Source organism: Formica exsecta, unplaced genomic scaffold, assembly GCF_003651465.1.
Source record: "Formica exsecta isolate Colony F162 unplaced genomic scaffold, ASM365146v1 scaffold258, whole genome shotgun sequence".
In the NCBI taxonomy this organism is placed as follows: Eukaryota; Metazoa; Arthropoda; class Insecta; order Hymenoptera; family Formicidae; genus Formica; species Formica exsecta.
Genome location: NW_021849849.1, coordinates 262,091 through 288,744, shown reverse-complemented (window position 1 = coordinate 288,744; position 26,654 = coordinate 262,091). Strand labels below are relative to the sequence as shown.

The window sequence follows — 26,654 nt, the reverse complement described above, 5'->3', positions numbered from 1 at the left end:
TGCGTCAGTGGTTTCCAAACTTTGCGTCACGATTCAGAATTGAGTCGCAAGGGGAACTTTTAATGAGTCCTGTGGAAAAATACAGATTGCGTCTCCATTCGTAATAAAAAAGCAGTGTCACGCACTTGTATACGAAGATATTAGCGCTCCGAAGAGTTTCTCTTCTCTCTTTTTCCCCTCGAATCGAAAATTCTCGCACTTTGACATTTTCGATCTTTGTACCGAAGTTAATCCTATAAGTATTCGAATCGTAATTCGGAAAATTTAAACACCGTCTCTCTGTCGGGATATATCATTCATTTTAATCCCTCGATTATCGGACGATATTAATATTTGAAAGACGCGAAACGAAGCACAAATAAGCGGCGAAATTTTTCGTCGTCTCTCGCTCCAATCCAATCGCCTCTCTCTATCTCTTTTCCTCTCTCTTTCTGTTTCAGATTTCATATCTATTTGATAAACAGTGGAAATATTAATTCATGCACGCATGATCACATCTGGGGCTTCTTCTCATTTTTCGAGCGAATATTTCCGATTTCCCGCGATATGAATTCCATGTTTGGAGAAGCCTCAGAAATCGGACGTTGCTTTATAGCTTTATAAATCAATGGTAATATAATATCGTATAATACTCGATGTAAAAAAAAAAAAAGAATATCGTTTGATTGGGAAACGTATCATGTCAACTAAAATATAAAGTGATGATATTAATCAATTTTGAAACGCGCGCGTTTGTGGAAATATAAAGTTCAGATTTGATTGCCTCGTTTCAATACAAGATTCTCTGCCATTAAACTGAGACATGTAAGCGAATGCATACAAACACATACATATGTAGATATATACACACAATTTAATTTATATAAAAATATGTAAAATATTTACGAACGTTTCTCAGATAACCTATATTCCGATGTTTTAAATCTGACTAAAATTTTAGTTATTTCATTACACCGTTGATGTGTTTCAAATTTCAAAATCTACGGCGTCCCCATTTTACGTATTGTATAAAATAGAGGGCAAACAAAATACCACAGCAATCTTAATTCAAGTTGTTACGATTAATCATTTTCAGCGAAGATTGTAGATTCTGTTATTATTAATTAATCAACTCGAATTAATTAACAATCATTTTAATAGACATACGCTTGTCAAGCATGAAATGTCAGTTACATTGCTGAATGCTCATTTATTAATCAATTAGACAACATATATTGAAAATAAACTCGGTAAGCGTCGAGGAAGTCTCAATCGCGGGTGTTTTAAAAGTCGCTGCTTGTTTATTCAGAAAGCTATGCGCGATCGAGTGTGCAATTACGAGTTGCCGCTTATAGATCACACTGCAGAGCTTCACGCTTAAAGATTAGTTTTATTTAAGACATGTCGTCGCCGAAGCGCGGACGAGGACGACGAGAAAACTCTATTACCCCATTAATGTCAGATTTTATTCTGCGTTTCCATCGCGCGTCTTTGCCAAGATACAGAATTTCTGAAGCGGTATATATACGTAGTATAACGATGTATCGTGCTCTCCGAGCGAGACGGAACAAGGAGAAAAAGAGTGAAACAAAGAGAGAAAGATGCTGTGCGCGGGAGAGACGCGTGTTACGAAACCACGGCTTGTGAGAGCCTGGGGAGGAGAGGAGCGGAGAGAAGAGGAGAGTAAAGCCCGTTGGACGGGCTCTCTGCGCGAGCGGGCGTTCATTTTCTATCTCGCCTCACTCTTCCCCCCTTTCTCTCTACCACCCTCTGTTCACCATCTCCTCCTCTTTTCCTCTCTCGCTCTATCTTTCTTTATTCCTCTCTCATTTTTTTCATCCTACCCCTTTCTCTCTCTCTCTCTCTCTCTCTCTCTCTCTCGCGCTTATTCCCCTCGTTTCTCCCCGTCTCTACTTCCTCTCTTCCCTCTGCTCTTTTCGCCTTCTCTCCCTTCTGCCACCCCTCTTGAACCCCTTCGACTTGCCGTTATCATCTCGACGCTCGCCTCGAGCTAAAATAAAGAGAAGAACGGCAGGAGGGAGAGAATAATAAAGGAGAGTGAAGAGGGAAAGAACGCGGTACGATGAATAGCGCGAGAGGAAGAGGATACAAAGGATACGAACGAGAAAAATTGTCGGGAGAGGACAGAGTGAGGTAGAAGAAGAAAAAAGATTCGACGAAAGATTCGTCGGGGAAGAAACAATAAGTTCGAATTTTGACTTTTGTGATTCGCGACGCATGCCGCGTTTTTTTTCACAATGTCCATACAGGAGCAGGATGACGACTTCGTACGAGCGACTTTCGTCGCGCTGTCACTTCTTTTAAACATCGAGTTATAAATGAAAGCGTGTAGCTTGAACGAAACCGTCGGCGTGGGTGCGTGAGCTACCGCCGAGATATTTTTAGAATCTGTGCTGCATCTCGTCTCTCGTTGCAGGTACGAGAGAGGAGATCACGTGGCCTCACGACTCGCCAGAATCGCGCCTTTCTTCCTCCCATTGGGTTTTTCGTATTAATCGCAATAACATTTGTGAAGTAAAAATGTATCCAAATTACAGATGTTATTAATTTTTTAAATTACTCTTTCACGATTCGATGGTTCACAAATATATTTACATGTGAAATTTCATTCAAGGTTGTGATATAATTCTTCAGATAAATCCAGATAAAGAAAAAATTAAAAGCGTATTCCTGTCTCAAAACTCTTTCCGTTCGACAACTTTTTCTTTTCTCCAGCTATTCCATCCATTTTTTCTAAACGCGTCGATAACGAATTACTTCGAATTACATGCATATTCGATAAACCGAATTTTAGCAGAAAATTCACATCATTATACGAGCGTGAAATCATCGGGCTCGTGTTTGGGGCCGCACTTAGAAAAACTTTGCACGCAGTGGTTATTCGCGCATATAGTTAAATGATGTGTGAGGGGGTCCTTCCCGTCCGGAAAGCGGGCCAGTCGATGATATACGAGGGCAATTCCGTAATTGCGTGTCGGTCGAATTCGCGGTCGGCGCCAACGATCGTAAAACACGATCGGCCGATACGCCGCGTGGAGCACGGGCGACGGGTGCGTTAAGTTGACGCAACAATTGCGGGTTACGGTCACGTTCGGCGGGAATAATATAATGTAATGTCGAGATAAATACTCTTGGTCCGGACAATTAAAACCGTGAGTGCGACGACGCGCGCGCGCGCGCCGTGTGGAAGAATAATTGCCGCAATTTGTCGGCACCTTAATATTGCATGGGGCTTAATATCCATCCTTGCTCTGTCGTAACATCGTACATTATTTCGCGGGTATATCGCGGAATTATTTTCATTCGTTGATGGCTTAATTGACACGGATCGAACGATATCTAAGCGTTAGCAACTCATAGCGAACGTTATGGAATCATTATATCGTAGTATCTCTTTGATCACTTCGCAAATTTCAAAAAATGTCTTTCGATATCGCAAGCTATTTAATATCCGCGATATACTGAGAATTTCGCGTAATATGTCACGTACAAGAAAATTACCGACTAGGAAAGTTTAATGTAAAAGGCAAACAGTCTCGACTCCTCGCCTGAAAGATTTATCTAATGTACCTATAATTCTAATAACAACATTTATAATCTTTTATCTCTCATATATTTATCTGCGATCATATATTTAAACCAGATAACAGGATGGTAGCAGTTTACAGTTATAATGCAGATCGAAAAGAAGAAAAAGGAAGAAGAATCTATTGCATTTTTTTATTTGCGAGATGACGTTATTATGCAAATATATAGTTTAAGAAAAAAAGATTGTATAATTAGACAATTATCGAATCCTTCGTAGCTTTTTTTTCCGTGGGACTATTAACACGATAGTACGATCCTAACTGCTGCGACACGTCATTTACAAAGCAGATAGAAACGATTTTATGTGAATGTATGCGAATCGCTAACGAGCAAGAGCGCTCCGAGTCGTTGATTTTTCGCGTTCTCGACGGGGATCGGTCAGGATTGGTCCGGCGATGTTGTAATACTGCGAAAAAATGAAGAGCGCAAAATTATGCATCGATGACCCATTTCGGCGAAGCGGCGGAATATGGAAAAAGATCGCGGGGACACATTATTTTGACGAATAACGGTGGAATAACGTATAACGAAATTTTCGTTCTATTTTCGCGATCAAACTTATGTCACAGCGAGTTTGGATAATGAAGATGGAACGTCATAATCTTATTTCATTTTCTCGTATTATAAATCTCGGTCTCTCGGCTTCATGGAAATGAATATCACCACCACATAATACGATCGCACTTATCAAATTAACCGGAACTGTAACGCCAAGGTTTGCACCTGTCAAATAATGGCACACGTGTGACACATGATATTAAAGAATTAAGAAAAATTTCTCTCGCGCGCTGATTATTTCAGGTCTGGCGACAAATAATTTACGACAACGTTATTCGTGAGAATAGTAATCGATCGGATAATATAATCATAATATATATTGACGCATAATCAATACAAAAAGGAGAAAAAATCGTCGCATTGCAAATGTGAAGATCTTGGAAAATAAACGGAGCAATCGTAACGAAGCCTTCCAACATCTTTCAAAAATCAATTTTAATATTCGCGAAACGCATAATTTAATGATCATTTCGGCAGTCTTTTATCGCGCGATAGAGAGGGGCTGTAAAATATTAAATTTTTTAACATCTCGAGAAGTTGACATCTGGTAAAATTCGTACATGTCGAGAGAAAATGATTTTTCGCGCTCGCTGGAATATCCGAGATAATTTCTCGAAAAGAGGCAGCGGAGAAGGGAAAGGGGAAGGCAAGATATGTAATGGGATGCATGTCACCTGTCGCTTTTTTCGAGATGCGCTAAACGCCGTCGCCGCGGCTCTTACCTGGGGCTTCATCGAAGACGATTCGCGCGAATACCTGAGAAACTTTCGTAGGTTATTCATGTATTCCGTAAGTTTGGAATACATGAATAACTACGCCGGCGGGATGGAATGAGAGCAAGAGAAGAGAGAAAGCGCTGGGAGGTCTCGACGATCTTATTGATAAGGTCGATTTATCGGCGTGGCACGATTTATCTGCGACACGTGGCCGCGCGTTTACGTTCCTCCTCGCTCGTATTTCCATTCGCGTCTCTTAGCCACGATCCTCGTAACCGGGAAGAGATCATCTGTACCTGCGTCCCACCTTTCGTTTCCTCTACATACGATATTATTCGCGACGAAATGCCCATGTCGTATGCGCCACTTTTTTTTTTTTTTTTTCGTTTACATGTTTCTCCGTTTCTTTCGTATCATCTCCTGCTTTGAACGAATATTTTTTCTTTCCCATGCAAAATATAAATGAAAAATCGAAACGTTATTTACCAATATAAAGCTGATATAAATTGAAAACATTTTTTTAGGGTATATATAATTTAGACTTTTTAATTATTTTATGAATATTATGTCTTTAAAAAATGTTTTAATATATTTTATTTTGTGCGTGTAATTTTTTAAAAATTATACGGAGAAAATATTACAGTAAAAAGTATAATATAATTTTTGTAATCGTGGAACATACTAACATATAAAAGAATAATATAATATTTTTATTCAATAATATTATATATATGTATTATATTTTACAATGGAATATTGTAATTATTTAAATATTTTGATGCACAAATAAATGCAAATCGTTAACACACGACAAAATAAATGCATAATTTGCATTATTTTTATAGTAATAAATATTCTAATGTTATATTCCAACTCTTTACAATAAATATTGTAAAAGAGAATGTATTTTTTATGTAATTCGCGTACTGTAAAATTTTCTTCATGTGTTACATGAATTATCGGCAAAAATTATTGTAAGAATTGTTTACTCCCGTCCTCCCTTTTGCTTCTGGATTAAAATGCACACACGTTCCTCTTATAACGAGTTTAACTTTTCTCGCCAAGTTTTATGTTCCTCGAGCATTCTTTACGAGGCAATCGCCGTTCGATATTCCGTATTGTCGCCGCCAGCTTTGTGCTATTGTTGCGCGTTTGCTTTTGTCTTGCCAAGGAAATACCACGCGATCGCCGCGCACATCGCCAATTACATATCGATTGAATTCTCCAGAACCGACAATTTCGTTCCGCTACCTACATTACGGCAACTCAAATATGTCAGCCCGAACGGTAAAATCGTTGACAGTCGAGTTACTCGACGGGCACTGCTGTGTTTTCATAGTCGGATTTGCAATAACATGCTGTCGGGATTTGTCGTTGCGACATATCGACTGACGTATCACGAAAGAATTTGCACTTTGTCGAAGAACGTAACCGGTTCTTCATTAATGTTTCTAAATCTTGAGAAACATTGATTATATTATTCGATACTTTGATACCGCGTTATTATTTTACATGATAACAGATATCCGCGTAGATCATGAGTCTAGACTTATCAAAAGGAGATCATGTAATAATTATATAGAATTACAACGCGTGTTAGCTCTTGCAACTGTTATTACTGATTATTTATTAATAAGTTTGAGCGTTAAACAGCTTCCGCTATATGTTTAGAACGGACCTTCTCAAACTGCAACGCGGTATTATCATATTAGTACCTATGGCTCGGGAAAAATAAAATAACGATTAATCCTTGCCGTAGGCACATGCATTGTCGTTTGACAGTAAAAATGCTGGTTACTTAACGTAACAATGATTAAGAATGATGATAGGTTGTATATGGCAAATTACATAAGCCTGGTAAAGACCGAAGAAGAAGTTGGAGAGCCTCTGTGAAAATTACAGGCTTCACATTTGATCAGCTCGAGTACGAGAAGGCGTGAAATCGCGTTAAACGCGTCAGGTAATTATCCGTGTAGTGAATTTTTTATTTCTCGTCGCTTCGCGCGCGATTCGAGAATTTTGCAAAACCCGACGCTATTTTGCATCCACCCAGACGCGTTGGCAACGAAGCGGCACGAGAGGAGCATGATCCTGCCAACCGACACTGTGATGGTACAGGGATCGAAAGGAGGCGGAGAGTGAAGCCTGTCATCGCGGTAAAGGATTCGTCCTTGCTCCGTACTCGCTCTCTCCGCCTACTTTCATCCTCGCAACCGCATCGACGACGCCGCCGACGACGACGACGACGTCGTCAGTTTACTATGCATATATGTTCTTCTTCCTTCTTTCTCTCTCTCTCTCTTTTACCCGAAGCGACTCCGAAAAATCGAACGTTCCAGTCTTCTTTCCGGCCGCGAGAGAACAAACGGCGAGAAAGTTTGAAAAACGCGGTGACGAATGCGCGTTCCATGGAGCCACCGGGTTATCTCCGTCGTTAATCTTCAAGTATCCTCCAAGGAGCTTCGTAATGAATTTGTTGGAAAACGGGTAGATCGCGCTAATGTAGATGTGTGTGTGTGTGTGTGTGTGTGTATACACATCGGTAGCGTCTCAGATAGCCTTGACCTATTGGCGCCCTCAAGTCTGGTCCAAACTTCTTGCGGGTTTGGCTTCAATTCTCCGGAGACTCTTCTATACATCAAATACACCCCCTGCTCTCGCCTCCGCATCCTGACTGCGGAACGCTATTTAGGTGTCGGCACTGATAGAAATTGATATGGTAAAGTCGAAAGAGTTTCGAAAACTCTTTTTTTTTTTTCTTTATCTAAAACTATTTTTGAAAAGAATTAAAAAATTATTTCTCTATATCGCACGCTTGCATGGAAGAATTATGAAAAAAATATGCGCATTACATAATAATTTCTCTTGTATATGTAGGAAATACGAAGAGTGTAAACACTTCTTATAATATTAAATAAAAATTTTAAACGAAGAACTTGGATAGTCTTTTTATTCGAATATTAAAAGGTTTTTTTAGATATTCTCTTTTAATTTTATTTGTCTATTTTGAAATTTATTAAAATCATGGACAAGAGAGACGTTTTACAATCTTCCTTTTCAAGCGTAGATTAACGTTGGTAATCTATATAGCCAGATAACACATAGCTTCAATGTCAAAAAATAGCACTATCGGTTTTTTTATATTAATGATCATTTCTAGCGGTTTGTATATATATATAATCGTCGATATCGACTTACATTAGTTATATCCAGCTATATCTAGCCACAAGAATCGTGGATTGAAAAGGCAGAGAATATTTTTCACCTTCTTCCGTGTATATAAGTTTTTTAACTCATTTAGCAATGATAACTTTTTTATCTCCATTGCTTATGATTGTAGATATTACGTAAAATTTTATTCTCCAGCTTTTACTCTATTCTTTTTTCGACGCTTGCATATCGTTTTATATCTCAACTATCGTCGCTGTTGCTCCGTGAGAAGATTGTAAAAGAGAATCTTGGACGCCGCGTCAAGACTTTGCCATTCTTGGAAACTAGAGTAACTAGACGGCGACGTCCCGATGAAAAATGTGCGGCACATTGTGAACGACACGTGGCGGACTCGTTGGGAAAAAGCACGCGGACTTTCAACGAGGAGGAAAGTACGCGAACTGAAACTTGATTCCAGGATCACGATCTTTCCGCGCGACCGGCGGTTTTCGGAACAGTTCCGGATGGAACTTTTATAGACAAGTTTGCCATCGACATTTCGATAAAGAGAGAACGCGCGCATCTTGTTGCTCCTCTCGCGCTATCGCCTCGTATAACGATTCGCGTGGCATGTCATTTACGTCAATTCCACCGCAAAAATGGAGCGCTCTCGCGACGATAACCTTCTTAAATCTTAAAGCGGTTGCATCATAAAATTATATTGCCTATGAAATGATACACGCAAGCACGCACTTTAACAAATAGTCGAGAAAGCATCAAAGGATGAAGGATGAAGCGGCTAATGAATTACATTTAATGTGGACCATTTATCGATGACTCGTGATGGTCGCTTGACTATTTTCATCGAGATCATTAACATAATTTAATGACGCGGCAAGGACGATTAAATTACACAATATTCGAAAATACATATTCCCTCTTCTCTGCGGCGAGTGCAAGATCATATTTCTATCGTACGAATCGCGGTTAAACTGGTATTAATCTGATTGAGAAATTAAGTTTGAGTGCATGAGGATTAACGCTTACATATATGAAACTGTTTTTTCGTTATTCTTGACATTTATATGTGAAGCGTGTACCATCTGATGGAAGTATTTGTTTATTGAATGTGCCTTCACGAAACGTAGGTCTATGGATTCTACCCATTGATTACATTTCGCAATTTAAGGATTGCGAGTGCGAACGGTCCCGACGACGGTCGCGACGAATGCAAATGTATTCGCGTTCCTCGGCGAAACGTGATAAAATTTGCAAGCATCGCTCTCGCCAGAACTTTGCAATTAAATACTAATCACAGCATGCCACGAATCTAATTTCGGCGACGAAAGGATCGAAAAAGATGTGAATGCGAACAATCCGTTTTATAGTCATCCAAATTGATGTAATTAAAACTTCTCGATGTAGAGTGCATCACGGGTTCTTCTTTATTAATTCTTATTCGCATCGCATATTAGACTTTTGTTTCGTTACGTAACTAATTGTAAGAAGCATTGGCTCGTTCGGAAAGAAACAGATTTGAGCGATGTGCTCGAATTGTTTTTTTATTTTCATATTTTATTTCTCATTTTAAGATGACGTATTTTCTATTATTAAATAATTAAAAGTCGCTTTTTGCTTATGATTGCTAAATATATTTCGCGCACGTGCACGCTGATCGAATTATGCATTTTATCGCGCGGCGAGCGTTTAACAAATCTATCGATATTTCCGATCGCGCGGTAATCGAGTTTAGTCGGAGACTAATTTTCAGTAGCCGGCCAGAGTCAAGGGAACGTTTCCCTGATAACGATAAAGCAACGCGCACTTTAATTATCGTACTGTCAGACATGCTCCGCGTTCTACATGGAAATTGTATTAAGCCATTTCATCGAGACGTCATAATATCGTTAATCGAGTTATACGTCTTTATGCCACGCGCGATACTGTTCGCGATAATTGAAAAACCGCGGAGGCGAATATCCGACGAATTGGCGTATCAATCAGCCCACGCGAAACCTTACAAAACGGTTTGTGTGTCGGAAGTCATCGTCGGTTGTTGCAGTTATAATCTCGAAACTTGCTTTCAAAATTTAATTCCACGAGAATTGAGAATTAAATATACCGTACTCGCGACAAGGGATGAACCGTAATTTGATTTTCGCGAAAGATTCGCAAAACTTTATATTCTCGAGTTTTCTGCGACCTCGCGAAACAAATGTCCCTCTGCCACGGGTTTATCGATACATCGACGATATCTCGGCGATTTAATCCGCCCGGACGATTACGTCGCGACGAAAGAGAGATGAAGAGAGAAAGAGAGAGAGAGAGAGAAAGGAGGGGAAAATCTCTGTATTTTCATCTACCTTGCTTTTGAATACTTTTGAAAATAAATTATATGGCGATTAGATCGAGAGATTTAATCAAAATTTTAATGAGATGTGATGTTATAAAAGACGTGTGACGTAATCGATGGTAATATTTCCGAGCGAGCATCCTTTACTGAAAGAGAGAGAGAGAGAGAGAGAAAAAGAGAGCAGAAGGGTACTCATTTATTTGTGTGTCTATTCAAAAGTTAGAAGAGGGGTAATAATTTGCAACCGACTAAAAACTGTCGTCTGAGGAAGGATTAAAACATAGAAGGCTCAAGTATACTGTTTGAAAACAAATTTATTTATAATTCCTCGTGTTAGATGCAACAATTGTGTCAGTAATTAGCGTCAGTAAATAGTCAGTAAATAGTAGCGACTTTAATCATTTGATCACAATTTCTCATCGATTCAAGGACCCTCACAACGCACTCGCTGTCGCGCTACGTGTTATCAAAATTTGTCTCCTTTTTTTTTTCTCTGTAGAGACATCGGTGACACTAGGAACGGCAATGTAAAATGTCCGATTTATCATGCGTTCGATGGCTTGTTTTAATGTATCATATACCGACAGAAACGCTGTAAATACTGACGGACTAAAAAAAAAAAGAGAGAGAGGGAGAAGAAGGGGAGAGCGGAGCTTTTACTCCAATTTTCAAGGATGATAGATCGTCCCCCCGTATTTTAAAATTGGAGTAAAACGAACGTACGTTCTCTGCGTTCGCGCCTGTTATCGTGCGCTCTCCTGCTTTTTTATCCGCGTTACCACGCGCTGAGCGTTATTTCTGTCTTCGCGACTGACTCATCGACGTCTCGGAAAAGAAATGACCCTTGCTCGCGATACCGCTGACTTTGCATGCTTATCAGTCCGCTCGGCGATGCTTTCAAAAAGAAATGTTCCGTACAGTCATAGATCGGTCTCTCTCGGAATCTTGAGCCGTTTATTCTACAAATATATATAAATTTGATTTTGTAACTTATTGAATTTATATAATACGCGAGGATCGGGATATTCTCGAATGAAACTTTTGAACATTTCCAAGTAAATGGCTGGTACATTCCAGAAAAATATCCGTAAATTCTGACGAGTATCTCATTCGAGTAAGACGTCAATCCGGTAGTTTGGAGCGATATGTATGAGTTTGTTGATTAGGAATTCTTATCTTAATGTACTCTCGCCAGATATCTCTTTTGCGACGTACGTGAGATTATTTAAAATTCAATGTCCCGTGTTTGGCGCGACGAAATTGGCGGAGAGCAACGGTAACCGGCGCGAGATGACATTCGATCCTCGCGATTTTCTCTCTGCCTCTCTCTCTCTCTCTCTCTCTCTCTCTCTCTTACCGTAACCGTTGGCGCGACTTCTTCCACTTAACGCCACTTGAGGCCACCATTTATAAAGTCTGGCAGTTTTCTGCCGTGGCACATCGTGTAAATCCGCCGCATGCTTTCCTCCCTTTTTCCTCTTATCCCATTCATAAAACAAGAGATATTGAAAAAGCGGGCAAGAACAATTTTTCGCTCTTGTCGGCGAAAGAGAAAAAGATTCTCTTGTCGCGCCCAGCATTCACCTGCTGATCCAAGTCGCCGTATTGTATCGCATTGTCCGCGTATATTGCGGGAACATGTGGCTCATAAAATCGTATTGCGTCCAGCCGTTTCCATTAGATGATATTTCCGTGCGCGCGCGCGCGCGCGCGGATAAAAACAAATATGAATGGCGGCGATACCGGCGGCAGAGCCACCCGACACCGCGTCGTTTAAAAGGTTAATGTCGATACAACAACGAACGCAAATAAATATTTTTAACGGCGCGACGAGACTCATTCGGGCCGGGAATCAAAGAGGAATAAGAAAGAATCCGAGAGTCCATCGCAAAGTTTTTCTTCGTCGATTTTTTCCATCTGCAATTCAAACGCGTGTGCGTTCCTTGTACTATTCAATGAAGATTATTGCTTAATTAAATAGGAGTCTAGGAAGTGTATAGTTTGAGAACTTCATCGCTGTACTCGATAAGAAGCGACATCCGTGCGCGAGATAACGTCGTTTCGCGACGAGAATCTTACGTAGGAATGCAATGCGAAATGTGCAGATGCACCTGCTAAATTATACCGTCAGTCGAAGTTAACGCGAAGATTCGCGTGTAAGAAGCCGTCAAGGTCGCTTCTCGGAGATAGGTGTTACGGGTTTTAGAGTTCGGCAAATATAACGTTTGCCGTTTAGTTTGGTGTACGAATATAGTTTGCCATTTAGTGGCCGGTGTATCGATGCAAAAGCCAGGCGTGTTTAGACAGCATCTACCCGGTAGAAAAAGCGAAATGGGTTATACGCTGTGTATTTTGACCGCAAAAACCGCCTGGTTTCTGCAACAATTGAAGCAACCGGTTGCGAAATTGCCTGCATTATTATTCGATCCTCTAACAAAAGCGAAATATTGAAGATATCTCTTCAACATTTCAGGCAACTACGATCTTCCGCTTCTTAAATTCTGTTATTTATATTCAAGGTAAACGACTCTCGTATAAGCTCTCAGCTTTGAATTTTTTTTCTAATCATTAATCGCTTCTTTAATCGACTTACATATTATCGACTAACGCGAAAATTAATAAACATTTATATATCAAGCGTTAAGATATTATTAATCTTTCTCGATGTAAGTATATTAACGTCTTGTATTTTTCTCCGGAAGCCTTTGTAAATCTCCAAAGAACGCAAACGACACACTGAGAGAGAAACTAAAGTAATTTTTTTAAGCGTCGAAATATATTTTAGATCGTATAGTTTCTCGCTGTTAAAAGCCCAGAAATCTTGAAAACTATGGTCTCGCGTTCGTAAAGTCGGCAACTTGGCCGCAGTGTACCTTGACTGGCCGCTCGTAACCGCCAAAGCGGCTCTCTCGGCTTCGAAGGTCGAACACTTTCGAAGCGTCGAGCGCGAGTCGCCGGCCACGTCGATCAGTGCTCGAAAAGAACGGCAGAGAGGAGGATACTTACATCTTGTAGTGGTGCTGCATGTGGTGGCCGACGAGGTGCATTTCGGTGGCGTGTTGCTGCTGCTGCTGCTGCTGCTGCATCTGCTGGTGTTGCTGCTGCTGTTGCTGCTGCTGCGGTTGGTGCATACCCTGATGATGGTGAGTCTGCGGGGGGTCCAGGCTGGAGGCGCCCAGCAGGGTAGCGCTCTCCCTGAACAGCGTTGCCACCTGCATCCCGGTTGTGTTGTTGGTCGATGGGTATCTAGGGGAAGCGGCCCCGCCGTCGGCCGGCGTAGTCGCGACGTCGCTCGACGTCGTTTCCCAACGTTTGGATCTCGACGAATCGCCGAGAGACGCACCTTTTCGAGGTCCGCTCTCCGCACGAGTAGGGACGGGTTGTGAGTAATCCTTTTACGTAACGTGGGTACGCGATTCTCCGAGACGACAAAAGCTCTTTGTGAGCGTCACCGCGCGCTCCACGTTACCCGGCCCGGGATCGATACCCGGTCTTGGAGAAGGCGATTATTAGAATTGCGGATGGTTCCGAGTAAAGTCCTCGCCCGAACACGTCGATTACGATGATTGCGAAATAATGGTCGAGGATCTCCTCCTCGCGGCGATTCTTTCGATTACCACAACTCTCCGGCAATTAATATCCTTCGCCGTGTCTTTCGCGGACAATTGCTAGAATCGCGAAATATAGTCACAGGATGCGATATCCAGTCTTTAGCGACGGAATAATCGGAGTACAGTCATCGGTTGCTCGGACACGCTCTCGCTCATGGTGTTTCGTCAACGGAGAGTACCGTGACAGGACTGTGACTCCGCGGCGACTGAGGCCTCCGCTCGAGCCCGACGGACTTTCTCTCGCGACTCCTCGACGGTGACGTGAAACGCACCGTCGGCAATCGCGCCGAGCGTGGCTTCTCGCGTTTCTCGCTTCGCACCCGATCAACGTTGACACCTAACGTTTAACGATGCCACCGTCGCGACGACGTCGGTCGCGACGCGGCTCTCGGCGCGACTCAGTCGAGACCCCGCGAGGTCGTCATTGTTATCCTCTTTGTAACGACCGTCGGCGACGTCGTTACCAGCATCCTCTCCTCGTGAAATTGCTAGCCGGATCGCTTCCGCGCCGACAGGCCGGAAGCCGCGAAAGTCTCTCTCTGGTTCTTCTCTCTCTCTCTCTCTCTCTCTCTTTACCCGGAGTCCACTCGCGCGCGCGGCCTGGCCCTCTTGCACTCACACACACTCACCGCTGGACGCGTACTCGCGCGCGCAACACGCGAGCCACACACGGGATCACTGGCCGCGCGGATATATGTACTCCGTTTGGGAACTTTCTTTTTCGAAGGAGGAGTTTCTCTCCTCGTCTCTCTCTCTCTCTCTCTCTCTCTCTCTCGTTTCGTCTGGCCGCGTTTATATTATCGTCCCTTTGGCCGTGACGCGGTGCCGCCTCGAAATCGCACACTCCGCGTCGTCTGTCATGTTCTCACCACGACCGCCGCGCGCACCTTTTGAATTACGCGCACCATCCGCCGTCTCGCCGCACCACCGTCGTCGGTGCCCGATGCGGTGTGGTGGTGCACCCACGCCCCGTTAAGGGCAGCCGCGCGATAGTGGCTGGCGCGCTTATCGTTCGGCGCGGCGTGTACGTGCCGGCCGCTTCGTGCGACGCGCGCGTCTTCACCGTCGGCCCCTCGGTTACCAGGCTTCGTCAACTCGGTACGTCTCGCGGTGCCTCGTGATACGTCACGAGCGAGGCGTACGTACGTACTCACGGTGTTGCGCGATCCTCCTCGAGAGGGACGTGCTCGATAGAGGAGGAACGTTGCACGTTCACGCACCGTGCCTCGCAGGAGTTGGCCTTCTCCTCGATTTTTTTTTCGCGTTTCTCTTTCTCTCTGCCCTCGCGAGTTCCTCTTTTTCTTTCTCTTCTGCCCTCCTGGCCTCCGCGGCGCAAGCTCTCCCTCTCTCCTCTCTCTCTCTCTCTCTATATATATATATATATATATATATATCTATCTATCTCTCTCTCGTCGTGTAAACACGCGCGCACACACACACCGCGGAATCTGCAACCGCGGCAGCAAGAGTCGGCACCGCACTGCTCGGCCGTATCGCTCGCTCGGCCGCTCGAACCGCACCGCTCGTACGTTTCCGCCGTTGCTCGACGATGCTCGATCACGTTCGGGTTCGAAGCCTCACGGCGACGGCAACGGCAGCAGCGGTGGAAGCGGTGGAAGCGGCGACGGCGGCTGGTCCGGCGCAGTCTGTCCTTCGCTACTTCGCGCTCGCACCCACTCCCATCTCTCCGTCTCTCTTTCTCTCTCTCTCTCTCTCCTTTTCTCTTTGGCTTCCTTCCCACCTCCCCTCCTTCTCTTCTCTCTCCTACTCTCTCTTTTACACACGTCCGACTACTTCGCTCTACCGTGAAACCCTCGCGCTCCTTCCCTTCTCTTTTCCGTCTCGCTCTCTCTCTCTCTCTCTCTCTCTCTCTCTCTCGATGAACATGTAAACACGCGCGCACACACACACCGCGGAATCTGCAACCGCGGCAGCAAGAGTCGGCACCGCACTGCTCGGCCGTATCGCTCGCTCGGCCGCTCGAACCGCACCGCTCGTACGTTTCCGCCGTTGCTCGACGATGCTCGATCACGTTCGGGTTCGAAGCCTCACGGCGACGGCAACGGCAGCAGCGGTGGAAGCGGTGGAAGCGGCGACGGCGGCTGGTCCGGCGCAGTCTGTCCTTCGCTACTTCGCGCTCGCACCCACTCCCATCTCTCCGTCTCTCTTTCTCTCTCTCTCTCTCTCCTTTTCTCTTTGGCTTCCTTCCCACCTCCCCTCCTTCTCTTCTCTCTCCTACTCTCTCTTTTACACACGTCCGACTACTTCGCTCTACCGTGAAACCCTCGCGCTCCTTCCCTTCTCTTTTCCGTCTCGCTCTCTCTCTCTCTCTCTCTCTCTCTCTCTCTCTCTCTCGATGAACATACTTCTCTCTGTTTCTTCCTCTTTTTCTCTCTCCCACGCATGTACATTTTCTCTCCCTCTCTCTCTTTCTCTCTCTGTGACTCGTTCTTGGTCCCACTCATTCCGCACCTTCATCCCTCCGTCTCTTTCTCTCCGTCCATCACCCTCGCCCTCCTCCCCACACCCGCCGTCCTCTTGCTCCTCCATCTCCTCGTCTTTCTTCTTCTTTTGCCGCCTGTGCATCTCGTTCCTTCCATCCTCCATTTTTGCCTTCTTTTACGGCTGTCCTCGTCCCGCGTACGCGACCAAGGATAGCCGTCGAAGCTCGACAGGGCTAATCGATCGCCGGCAATCAATAGTAAATCGGGGCACGCGCCACGACGATCGATTGAGATCGTCGTAAATAGATCGATCGTAGCGCGATCGTTACTCGGCCGACCGACCTGCGGCTACATCGGCCGCATCGGCGATAAGGCACCATCGCGAGAGAGACAGAGAGAGAGAGAGAGACAGAGAGGGGGAGAGAGAGACGTGTAACGGTCACTCTGTACGCGCAGCAGCCACGAAGACTGGCCGAATTTACAGCGCGGGTCGTACGTCCTTTCCACCTATGGACCGAGGACATTATGCAAATGAGCGCGCGAGCGGCGGGATTGTATTTGCGAGAGGATGTCGCAACGGCAAATTCTTGAAGATGTGACAAGGGGACGGACTCTGGCGCTCACATATTTACGTAGGTGATCTTTTTTTAGATCCCCGTCGTCGTCGTCGTCGTCGTCGTCTTCGTCGTCGTCGTCGTCGTCGTCGATACGTCTTACACCGTGTTCCGTAATCCACTGACGGTGCTGACAGCAGCGTGGCCGTAAATACGGCTTTTCATGCCTTCCGAAATACATTACTACTGTCTGTGATGTATAATGGAACGATTCTTAGTTAGGCACACTTGGCTCGCTCGATTCAGCTCGGCTCAACTACGTGTGTAAAGTTACGGACATTTACCGCGGCGGAAAGTTTACGACAAGTATGTATGTACATCGGACGGCGTGGGGAGGCTCTCTTATACTTATATAAAGAAGGCTGTAAATATTGCAGATAGTTGACGACGAGTTTGGATTCGGATGATGCATTCTTAACTCCGTTTACTGAAAATACTTTGCGAGGTCAACGTATTCCAAGGCTTCGAGCCGCCAAATTATATCAATGATGCTGTATTTCGGTTGTCAACATTTAGCAGAAATATTCGGAAGTCGACGGTTTCTCGAGAGTCGATTTATGAAAGCAATTTACGACAACGTGCGGAGCTTACTGAAATTTATTTCAAGATGGAACAGCGATATACAGTCTAGTATATAGGTTTGCCTATTTCAGCTACTCTTTCTCAAACTTTCTGGATTTGATTTTAAGCACAGATTTTTTTTTTCTTCGTATACGCAAAGATTTTGACAGAGTTGGAAAATAATAATCACGTGACAAGCAATCTCATTTCAAACAATTATCGAATAACAAAAAGAGTTTCGCAAAAAGAGCTCAAGTTTGAATTCTCTGTTGGTTCAAATTAATTAATTGAGAATTGAGGCGAGATAAGCGTATGTTGAAGCTTGGAAGGTGGAAGGAAAAACCAAATACAACATGTGCGACTAAAACGAGCAGATCCAGCGTTATCAGTAGGTTACCGAATATATTCTCTTATGTATATATAAATGAAACCTATATTTTCTCTACGCTTTCATTATCCTTCGCGATGTATATAATCCCGGCGATGTGCCGATAAACAATTAACGAGCGCGGTATTAATCGTGGTCGGGGTATATCGTGACGCGGTTCATCGTCATCGTCGTCGTCGTCGTCGATTGCGTCGATCGATTCCGCTCGCGAGAAAACGAGCTGTGTAAATTATTATTCCCTCAAAGTTGATTTCCGATTCCGTTTCGCGGCAACACGACGGGTACCTCGTGTAACCCAAAATAAACCCGGTGTACGTACGCGCGCGCGGTCGGCGAGCGGGGAAGGGGAAAAAAAAAGAAAAGAAAAAGGAAGAGGAAAGGCCACGAAAATATCGGGCGGTCCAGCTCTCGCGGTCACGCGATCGATCTCGCGCGCGCTTTTCCCGCGCCTTCTCCCCTTCCTCCTCCTCTTCCTCCGCGCTCGGTCTTATTATTAATCGATTCGAATTATCGATCGCACAGTCATCGTCGTCGTGTCCGCCACTCTTCGCCCTGGCCGACACCGGTCCGCCTATATTCCGCTTTGCTTGGATGCACGACCGTCGCCCGCCATAGTGTGCCGTTCGCCATTTGCGCGTGCGTGTGCGTGAGCATGTATACCTGCGTACATACGTACGTCACAGTGTAAAAATATGTGTGCCTGTGTGTACGTATGCATGTGCGCGATGTGTGCAATCTGCGCGACCACGAGGATGTGTTGCGGGAGAGAAAGAGAGACAGAGAGAGAGGAACCGAGAGAACGCGCTGTTTGCGCGCGCGCGCGTGTGTGTGTGTATATGTATGTATGTATGTATGTATGTATGTCGGTTGCGCGCGCGTGTACGTGTACGACAGGGTGTGGGTGCATGCGGTGACCCTGCCGGTGGACGGGTGGGTGGAAAACCAGGGGCGGACAGAGAGATGCGACGAGACGCACGCGCGTTTCTCGGAGCGCTCTTTTTTACGTCGCGTCCGAGAGGAAGCGGCTTTTTTACATAACGCCTCGCGATATTTTTGATAAACGGCGTCTTGCGGAACGTGATGGTCCGCGTTTCGCCCCGCTCTCTCTTTTCCGTCGTAAACAAAAACGTTGCGCGGAGTCCGTTCCTTGCGGCTGCTGTGGAGTTTTTCACGCTTGTTTTCGCTCTCTCCCCTCCCCGCGACTTGACGCGTGCATATACCTGTTTCGTTTCAAGCACGGCGAGTGTAAAAAGTTTAGTTAAACAGAATGAACATCGTGTTTTTCTGCGAGGTTTGTTGAATTTTTACGAGGATTCTACTCTTTTTTGCCGAAATAATACATCCGCTACGTTTTTTCCTTCGCATCTTACTTTTTTTTTTGTACCACATTTACAATATATTACAAATCGCATGTTCGTGATTTTTATATATCTTTTTATCTGACGCAATTGTCTTTCTCAGAATAGATAGATACATATAATACTTGAAATATCGCGTATCATGTAGCGTGCTTCGAACGAAGATATTAGTCATCGTTCTGTTATCTTTGTTAGATGTATGACTGTTCGATTATTTTGCAACGAGCGACACGAGAATTCGCGTGCCGAATTCCGCCGGTCATTTTGCGCTAAATTTCGTCGACAGATTTTCGAAATCCGATCTTCGGGAAGCCGCGGTGAGATTCTGCACGCGAAACGCGCTCGTTTCTCCCTTTCAAAGGTGTCAAAGCTAAAATCTCTTGACACGCTCCTGCCGAAGCGATTCTTCCATGTGTGCGTGTGCGTGTGCGCGCTGCCAGGTTGCCGCGAGAGAAGGGAACGGGAGGATGAAGGGAGGGAGGGCGAGCGAGCGAGAGGAATATAACGGATAGGGAGGAGAAGAGGGAGACGTTTATGCGTGGGAGAAGAGAAAGGGATCGAGAGAGATCTACCGGGTGTACAGAACGTGTACGAGAAGGACGACGCGAATCGGACGAGGATCGTCGCTCTCGCAAAGAGGGGGAGAGAGAAAGAAAGAGAAAATCTAGAGGGGTGGTGGAGGGGGGGGGAGATAAGACCAGCGCGAGAGAAAGAGAGATTATATCGGTGGAACGAAGACAGCGAGATATATCGTCGAAGCTCTCGCGCACACATACACGCCTCAACATACACATTCACTGGGACGTCAAGCTCGCGCACTACAGACTGCCAGAGAGACTCCCACCACGAACTTTTGGAAAAATCAATAGAATACAAGAAAAGCCCATGGTGCGTCAGGCGAGTCGGAGCCCTCTCTCCACCGCCTCCCTCATCTTTTCCTTCTCTCTCTTTCTCCCCCTTTCTCTCTCCCTTTCTCCTTCTGCCACCCTCTCGCCCATCACCCTTCCTGCCCCTCTTGCCACGTCTCTTTCTCGCGCGCGCGCGCGGTATCCGTGTTTGCTCACGACAAAGAGAGGGTGAGCACACGAGTATACACTGGCGATCGACGGAGATAGACGATATGCGTGCACGCACGACGGCCAAGGACGGAGATAAGGACAAGAGGGGGGGGGGTTAGGTGGGGACGGTTAGGAGGTACAGGAGTATATGTATGTGCGTGAGAGAGGCTCCCGATAGTATTCGAGCGTACCCGATAGTATTCGAGCGAGATGAAGGGAGAAAGAGCGTGAGGAGAATAAATGAGAGGGAGAGAGAGACGGAAAGCGTGAAACATGCTATAAGCGCGTTTCGGTTAAACGGAGACGACGAGAACGAAGAGAGAGAAAAATGCGTTTGTGTGCGCACACGCTTAATAGATGAGGCGGTCGGAGAGAAAGAGATAGAGAGAGAGAGAGAAAGAGGAAGAACAGCCCGCTGTGAAGAGAAAAGGAGATGGGGATACTTGCGGGTATGTGCGACTGTGCGTACCTAAGGCGCATATAAGTCCCGTCGTTAGGCCGAGAAAGAGAGAGAGAGAAAGAGACAAGTGTGTGTTTGTCCATGTACGTGCGCATGTGAGAGGAAGACAGAAAAATACGCTGTTCGGCCGAGCTAACGCGAGAGGGTTACGTAGGTTCCCCTAATGGGCAAGAGACGAAGAGCAGTATGCAGCGACATGCATAGGATGAAAGAGAGAGAGAGAGAGAAACGGAGAGGGAGAGGAAGAGAGAAAGAGGGCTGCTGCGCGCGCGAACGTACCTTGTTCGTGTTGGTGCACCGAGCAGAAGATTTGCACGGTTCAACAAACGCCTCTCTCTCGCTTATGTATACGTACAAAACTATGTATGAATCTCCTGGGGTAAATCGCACGTGTACATAGGACGATGCGTGCACTGTACGCGCACGTAGATATGTGTGTATGTGTGTATATATATATATATATATCCAAGACACATACATAAGTATATATACATATATATCTCGCAATGATATTTAGCAAATCGTATAAAATATTTAATATTAAAATTATCTCGTCAAACGCTAAAAAAATTTGTCGCGATAATTAAGATACGTGCCTAAACTTTCGAATCGAACATCGAATTGTTGATCCCATCGATCAATCGGCCGTTGTATTATGACAGATATATACATATAGCGTGTGTATATATGATATATACCCGCACACATATATGGATATTCTGTTACATACGGGGTATGTCCCTGACCAATCGCAGCTCCTTTTAACGATGGACTGTGCGAGCTGGTAGAAGGTACTGACAAAATTTAGCAGGTTGAAAATTAATTGAAATTAATCAGAATATCATCATGATTTGATAATCGTATATCGTTTATCTCGAATACAACGTCACTTAATCATTTAATTATCGGTATAATACATGTTACAGTACACAATAATATGATAATAGTACATATCTAGTATATGATTAGTTTCGCGAGATAATCTTTCCGTTGAAAATAAATTACATCTCCATTCTACTTGAAGCGTTTTTTAGTTCGGTTGACTAGGAACACCGCGTATATCGAGCACGAGGAGAGTGAAATGGGACGCAGGAGGTTTGAGATGTTGACTTTAAAAAGACATCTCAAGTGTATTATCGTCTTTATCGCTCCTGGCGCATCCCCGAATGTGTGATAAATAAAAGGATAAAGACAAAAAAATTAATAATAACGCAACGATATAAAGAATTAAACTTGATCTGAGATGAAGTTATACTTCTCATTGTGAGAAGCTTTACTTCGCGCGTTCATACAATTCAGGCATCTGTTAAATCTTTGACACCTTAATGCGTAACTTGATTCGCGATCGACGTCCATTAACAACCATTATTTGATAAAGTCATTTAATTTATTAACGAGTGTTAATCGGACACGATTATTTGGGCAATGATATTTTTTTTACTGCAGTCAAAAGTGACTTTTATTTCGAAGCTATGTCATCTCTTTGCGACTGGATCCGCTTGCATTCCTGATAACGTTAGCGCGCGCGCGCTCTCTCCCAGATTAAAAACCCAGCCACCTTAATTCGGCGGCGAGAAAAAAAGGCGGAATGCGAGCCGTCCCTTTCGAGCACACCACTGACCAAGAGCGCGAACCGCGAACGTGCGTTTTCTCTCGGATGGAAACGGGAGCCGGGACACGGCGCGGTCGGTTCCACGTGATTGTGGTAGTGCAGATTGCTCTCGTGTGCACTGCCTGCCAGTCACCCACGCTACGTTCCTGACACCTCCCCCACATCCACCCGCATTTCTCTCCCAGTCATGGTAGGATTTTCCTCGATTGCGAGGAGAAAAAGCACGTACACACGGGGGGGGGAGGGGTTTCTATGATTCGTTCCTTCACATAGATCACCCGTGGGTCGCGCAACAATTCGAAACCAAAGGCGGACGACGTGCAATATTGCATTTTCGCGGATATGCAACGAACGGTCTAAGATAATGCTGCAAATACTCCAAGTTGTTGTGCTGGTAAGTTTTCATCATTTTTTTTTTTTCGAATCGGATGAAATTAACATACAGGATAATGTCAATGTCGTATTCTCTTAATTGTGTCAAGAGTATTAGAATGATATATTTGACATGCCTGGCTGGGGAAAAATATTTATACGTAGAGCCGCCGCCGAAATGCATTATTAATTGAAACAAATGCGTTTTACCGCGGGTATATATGCGCTTTTATTAGAGCTCCGTAATGAAGAAGTGTCACACGAAATAATTAAACTTATGATGATAAAACATCATTCTCTCCGCGATACTCGTGCTACTCGATTTTAATACCTCGTAAGGATCTGTCTCGTCTTAGAAAATTATAGGATTTCTATCTAATTTATTAAAATATATATTCTCTCGACAATATTTTTTTTTTTTTTCTGTGTCGAAACATTTCTTATTTGAAGGAGTTTCAATTTTATCAGCATTTTTTTCTGAGACTTTCGTTTAAGCGATCTCGCTACCGATGTGCGAAAGCTACGACAGATCCAAACGGAATTGCAGCTTGGCTCCTACTAAACGGAACTGACCCAGCTTCGCAGCTTTCTACCCTTCTCTGATCTGCCTCACCCTCTTCTCGGTCTCTATCTCTCATATCTCGTACCTTCTCTCTCATCCGTTCTCTCATCCTTCCTCGCTCCGTTCGCGATCTCCGTCTCGTTTCTTCCTTCTCCCCGCTCAACGGCGAGGCACCCTCGAGAAGTTTCAATTTATACGGAAAGTCGTCATGAGACCGAATGCACAAATACGTACGCAGCCGCCGTCGCCGCTGCTACTAGTCCATTCATATCAGCTGGCACGATGTAAACACGGGAGAATCGTGGCACAGCGAGATGTAGCTTTGCACCGCGAATCATCTTCAGCTGATATTACGAACGTTATACGCGATGTGCTTTAAATGGCCTTCAGTTAGAAGCATATGTGTAGGATTTTATATAAATTATTTTTCAGATCTCTAAAAAATTCCGCGTCTGATAAATTCTAATAAAGATTGAAATTACATTTCTATTATAAGATTAAACACACTGGGCTCTCTCGAATAATCAAATTTTATAAGAAATATATTAAATGTAAATATGTTATAGACTTCTTTGTTGAAATCTTCGGATTCTACTTAATGAATATTTGAAACGCCAAATTGCTTAAACACTCGAATTGCATTTCATTAATATTTAAAACATTGAAAGAAAATCTACGATACTTCTCCATATTAAAATTTAAAATGTATATTGTAAATTTTATTCAAATTACATTCTATATAAATATTGCGATTATATATATATGTTCGATGAATATATTTCAGACATTATATACTTTGTGAATATTCAAATATATATGAAAATTCACGGAACAATCCTGGTTGAGTCTCACGACGACCGATTGGATGGAATCCGTGTTGCATCGTGATCGCCTTTGACATCGCGCGTCGATGCACGTCGACACGGTGCGGGGAAAAAAGCGAAAAAGCGATGGGATCGCGCGTGACCATTCAGTTTAAAGACCTTGAGAGGCACGCGGCGAAAAAGAGCATTCTTTTGCTGCCACCGGCAGCGAGAGCTGGCGGCGTTATGGTTGACGCCCTTTCCCGGTAGATGTTGGCGAGGGGGCAGGCGGGGAAGGCAAACCGGGAACACCTGTCGTTATAAATTATCGCGATGTGTTACGAGTAACGTGGAAGGGTGTCGCGCCTGCCTTCCCCATCCCCGTCAGAATTTCACACCCTTCCATCTCGCATTTCGTATATATTCTCCTATTCCCGATTAAGCAATAATTCTATAAAATCATTTTTATGCGCAATAAAATATTTAGAAATATACATTTTACACAATCGTAAATATATTTAAAGAATGAAAAAATGAGTAGTCAAAAATATCATGAATAATGACATTTATTATATGTCTCACAAAAAATGAATGGAAGGGATAAAAAGTATAATCGAATGTATGACTAGAAATGCCGAAGTATAAATGGAGAAGAAATGTTCTTTGCCCTTATGCCATTTTTTTTCGTACACACGCAAAAATCACCGCGCAAGCAGATTCAATATTTAAAAACGGATTAAATAGTTAAGAGAAAACCCCAGGACATGAGAAACTTGGATCGCTCGACAGTAGGCGAAAATTCGCGATCATCAAACTTCCCCCGTCATTAGACGCGAGCGTGGGAGGAGGAGACGAATCTCGGCGCGCGGGAATCTCCGTTTTCTCGCGTAATGGAGCGAGGAATTATTTTCGAGGGTGGGTATTATTACCGAGTTGTGAGAGAGAATCTCTTCCGCGCGACGTTATCTCGGCGCGGGCCGAGGCAACCCCTCGCCGCGGCAACGAAATTCAGAATACGTCACTGGTGTCAACCCCCGCGCGGTAGGCAGAGGGGTCGTGCACCCTTCTCCGATTATGTGTGTGCGTGTGTACGCGCGCGCGTATGTGTGGCGGTGAGAGGAACGCGCGGAACGCTTTATGAATGGAATGTTTCCACGCCAAGTGTGGCGAGAGAGGCACCCGTGTGTCCCACGTGTAAACACAATAATACCGACGTTTCCATTCATCAGGTCGACCCCGACGAAGCGGAACGACCTCGAGAAATGCCTTTGGAGGCGCCACGTTTAAATAGTGTACGCGTGTGCACACACACATATAATATATATATCGCCCGTCCGCCCTCTTTGTTAGACCTCTTTTTTATTTTTCACGCCCGCGCCAACCCTCCGCGAGGCTATTTAAAAGGCGACTCGAATCTCGATTGTACGCGTCGCCGGCCAACCTCGATTCATTAATCGCCTCCGCGACTGTCTCCGTAGCCAAGAATTTCTGGGAATCCGAAAGCCGATTAGATCAATTTGGCGCTCCTTGAAATCTTTCCGTTTCTTGGAGATACTGCAATTACGAACGTAGTTCGACAATTAACAGAAGAACGGTTGTAGATATCGGTGAACGTATTATGGAATTACTCATATTGAAAGAAGATAAAAATTATTCACATTGGGGTATAAGACTTATATTCGTAAATATTTAATTACTATAAAAGAATAGACGCTTTAGCAAAAGGGGATAATGCTATCCTCTTTGGCTAAAGAAATTTAAAAAACTGAATAGTCTGTTTTCTATAACATATCAAATAGTAGAAAAATAGTGAAATAACAGTTATATACATTAAAAGAGCAAATAATTTTTAATACGATTGCGAATATGAGATGCAAATACCGGACCACAAATATAGGAAACATATGAATATGAAAACAGATGCGCAAATACGAAATCTCCAGCATACATATTTCTATAATATTTTGTGATCCACTAAACCGGTTAAAGGCTAGATCGCCCAATTTGTGTTATCTGACGCATCGTTCGGAAATTAACGCGACTGTTAAATAACGTACAATCGAATGACAAACAGCTTACTAATTTTGTTTGCGTAAAACCGCTAATAACGAGCTCCTCATTCAACAGGTCGACCGTGTGTCGCAATACGAACCTGGTATCTAGAAGCACATTTTAAAGGCGTCACGTGTAGCACGTGTCCTCTCTCGTTCCTCTTTCTTTTATGCGCCTCTTCCCGAAGCCGAGACCGATCGCTATTTAAAGAGTGATTCGGATGCGAGTCGCAGTTTGCGACTCGCTTGTTGTTCGGGCATATCCTCGTCGAGGATTTCTCATCGCGTCGCCGAAAATATTCCGCGATCGTCGACGCGAATTTTCGTTCATGGCGTAATAGGCGAAATTTTTTGCATTTTATTAGCGATAATTATCGTGTGATTCAGCAACAACT

At 44.1% G+C, this 26,654-nt stretch overlaps 2 protein-coding genes across 2 annotated transcripts in view; one reads left to right on the top strand and one right to left on the bottom strand.

The window, feature by feature from the left end:
- Positions 1-15,518, bottom strand: part of LOC115236526 (atrophin-1-like) — a 118,979-nt gene extending 103,461 nt beyond the window's left edge. Inside the window, 1 exon segment of the mRNA XM_029809036.1 lies at positions 13,372-15,518. Within this exon segment, the coding sequence (XP_029664896.1) occupies positions 13,372-13,583 (212 nt within the window). The 5' untranslated portion in view covers positions 13,584-15,518.
- The window catches only part of LOC115236525, a 146,100-nt gene that overhangs the window by 110,365 nt on the left and 9,081 nt on the right, over positions 1-26,654 (top strand). The gene's annotated exons all lie outside the window — the stretch shown is intronic.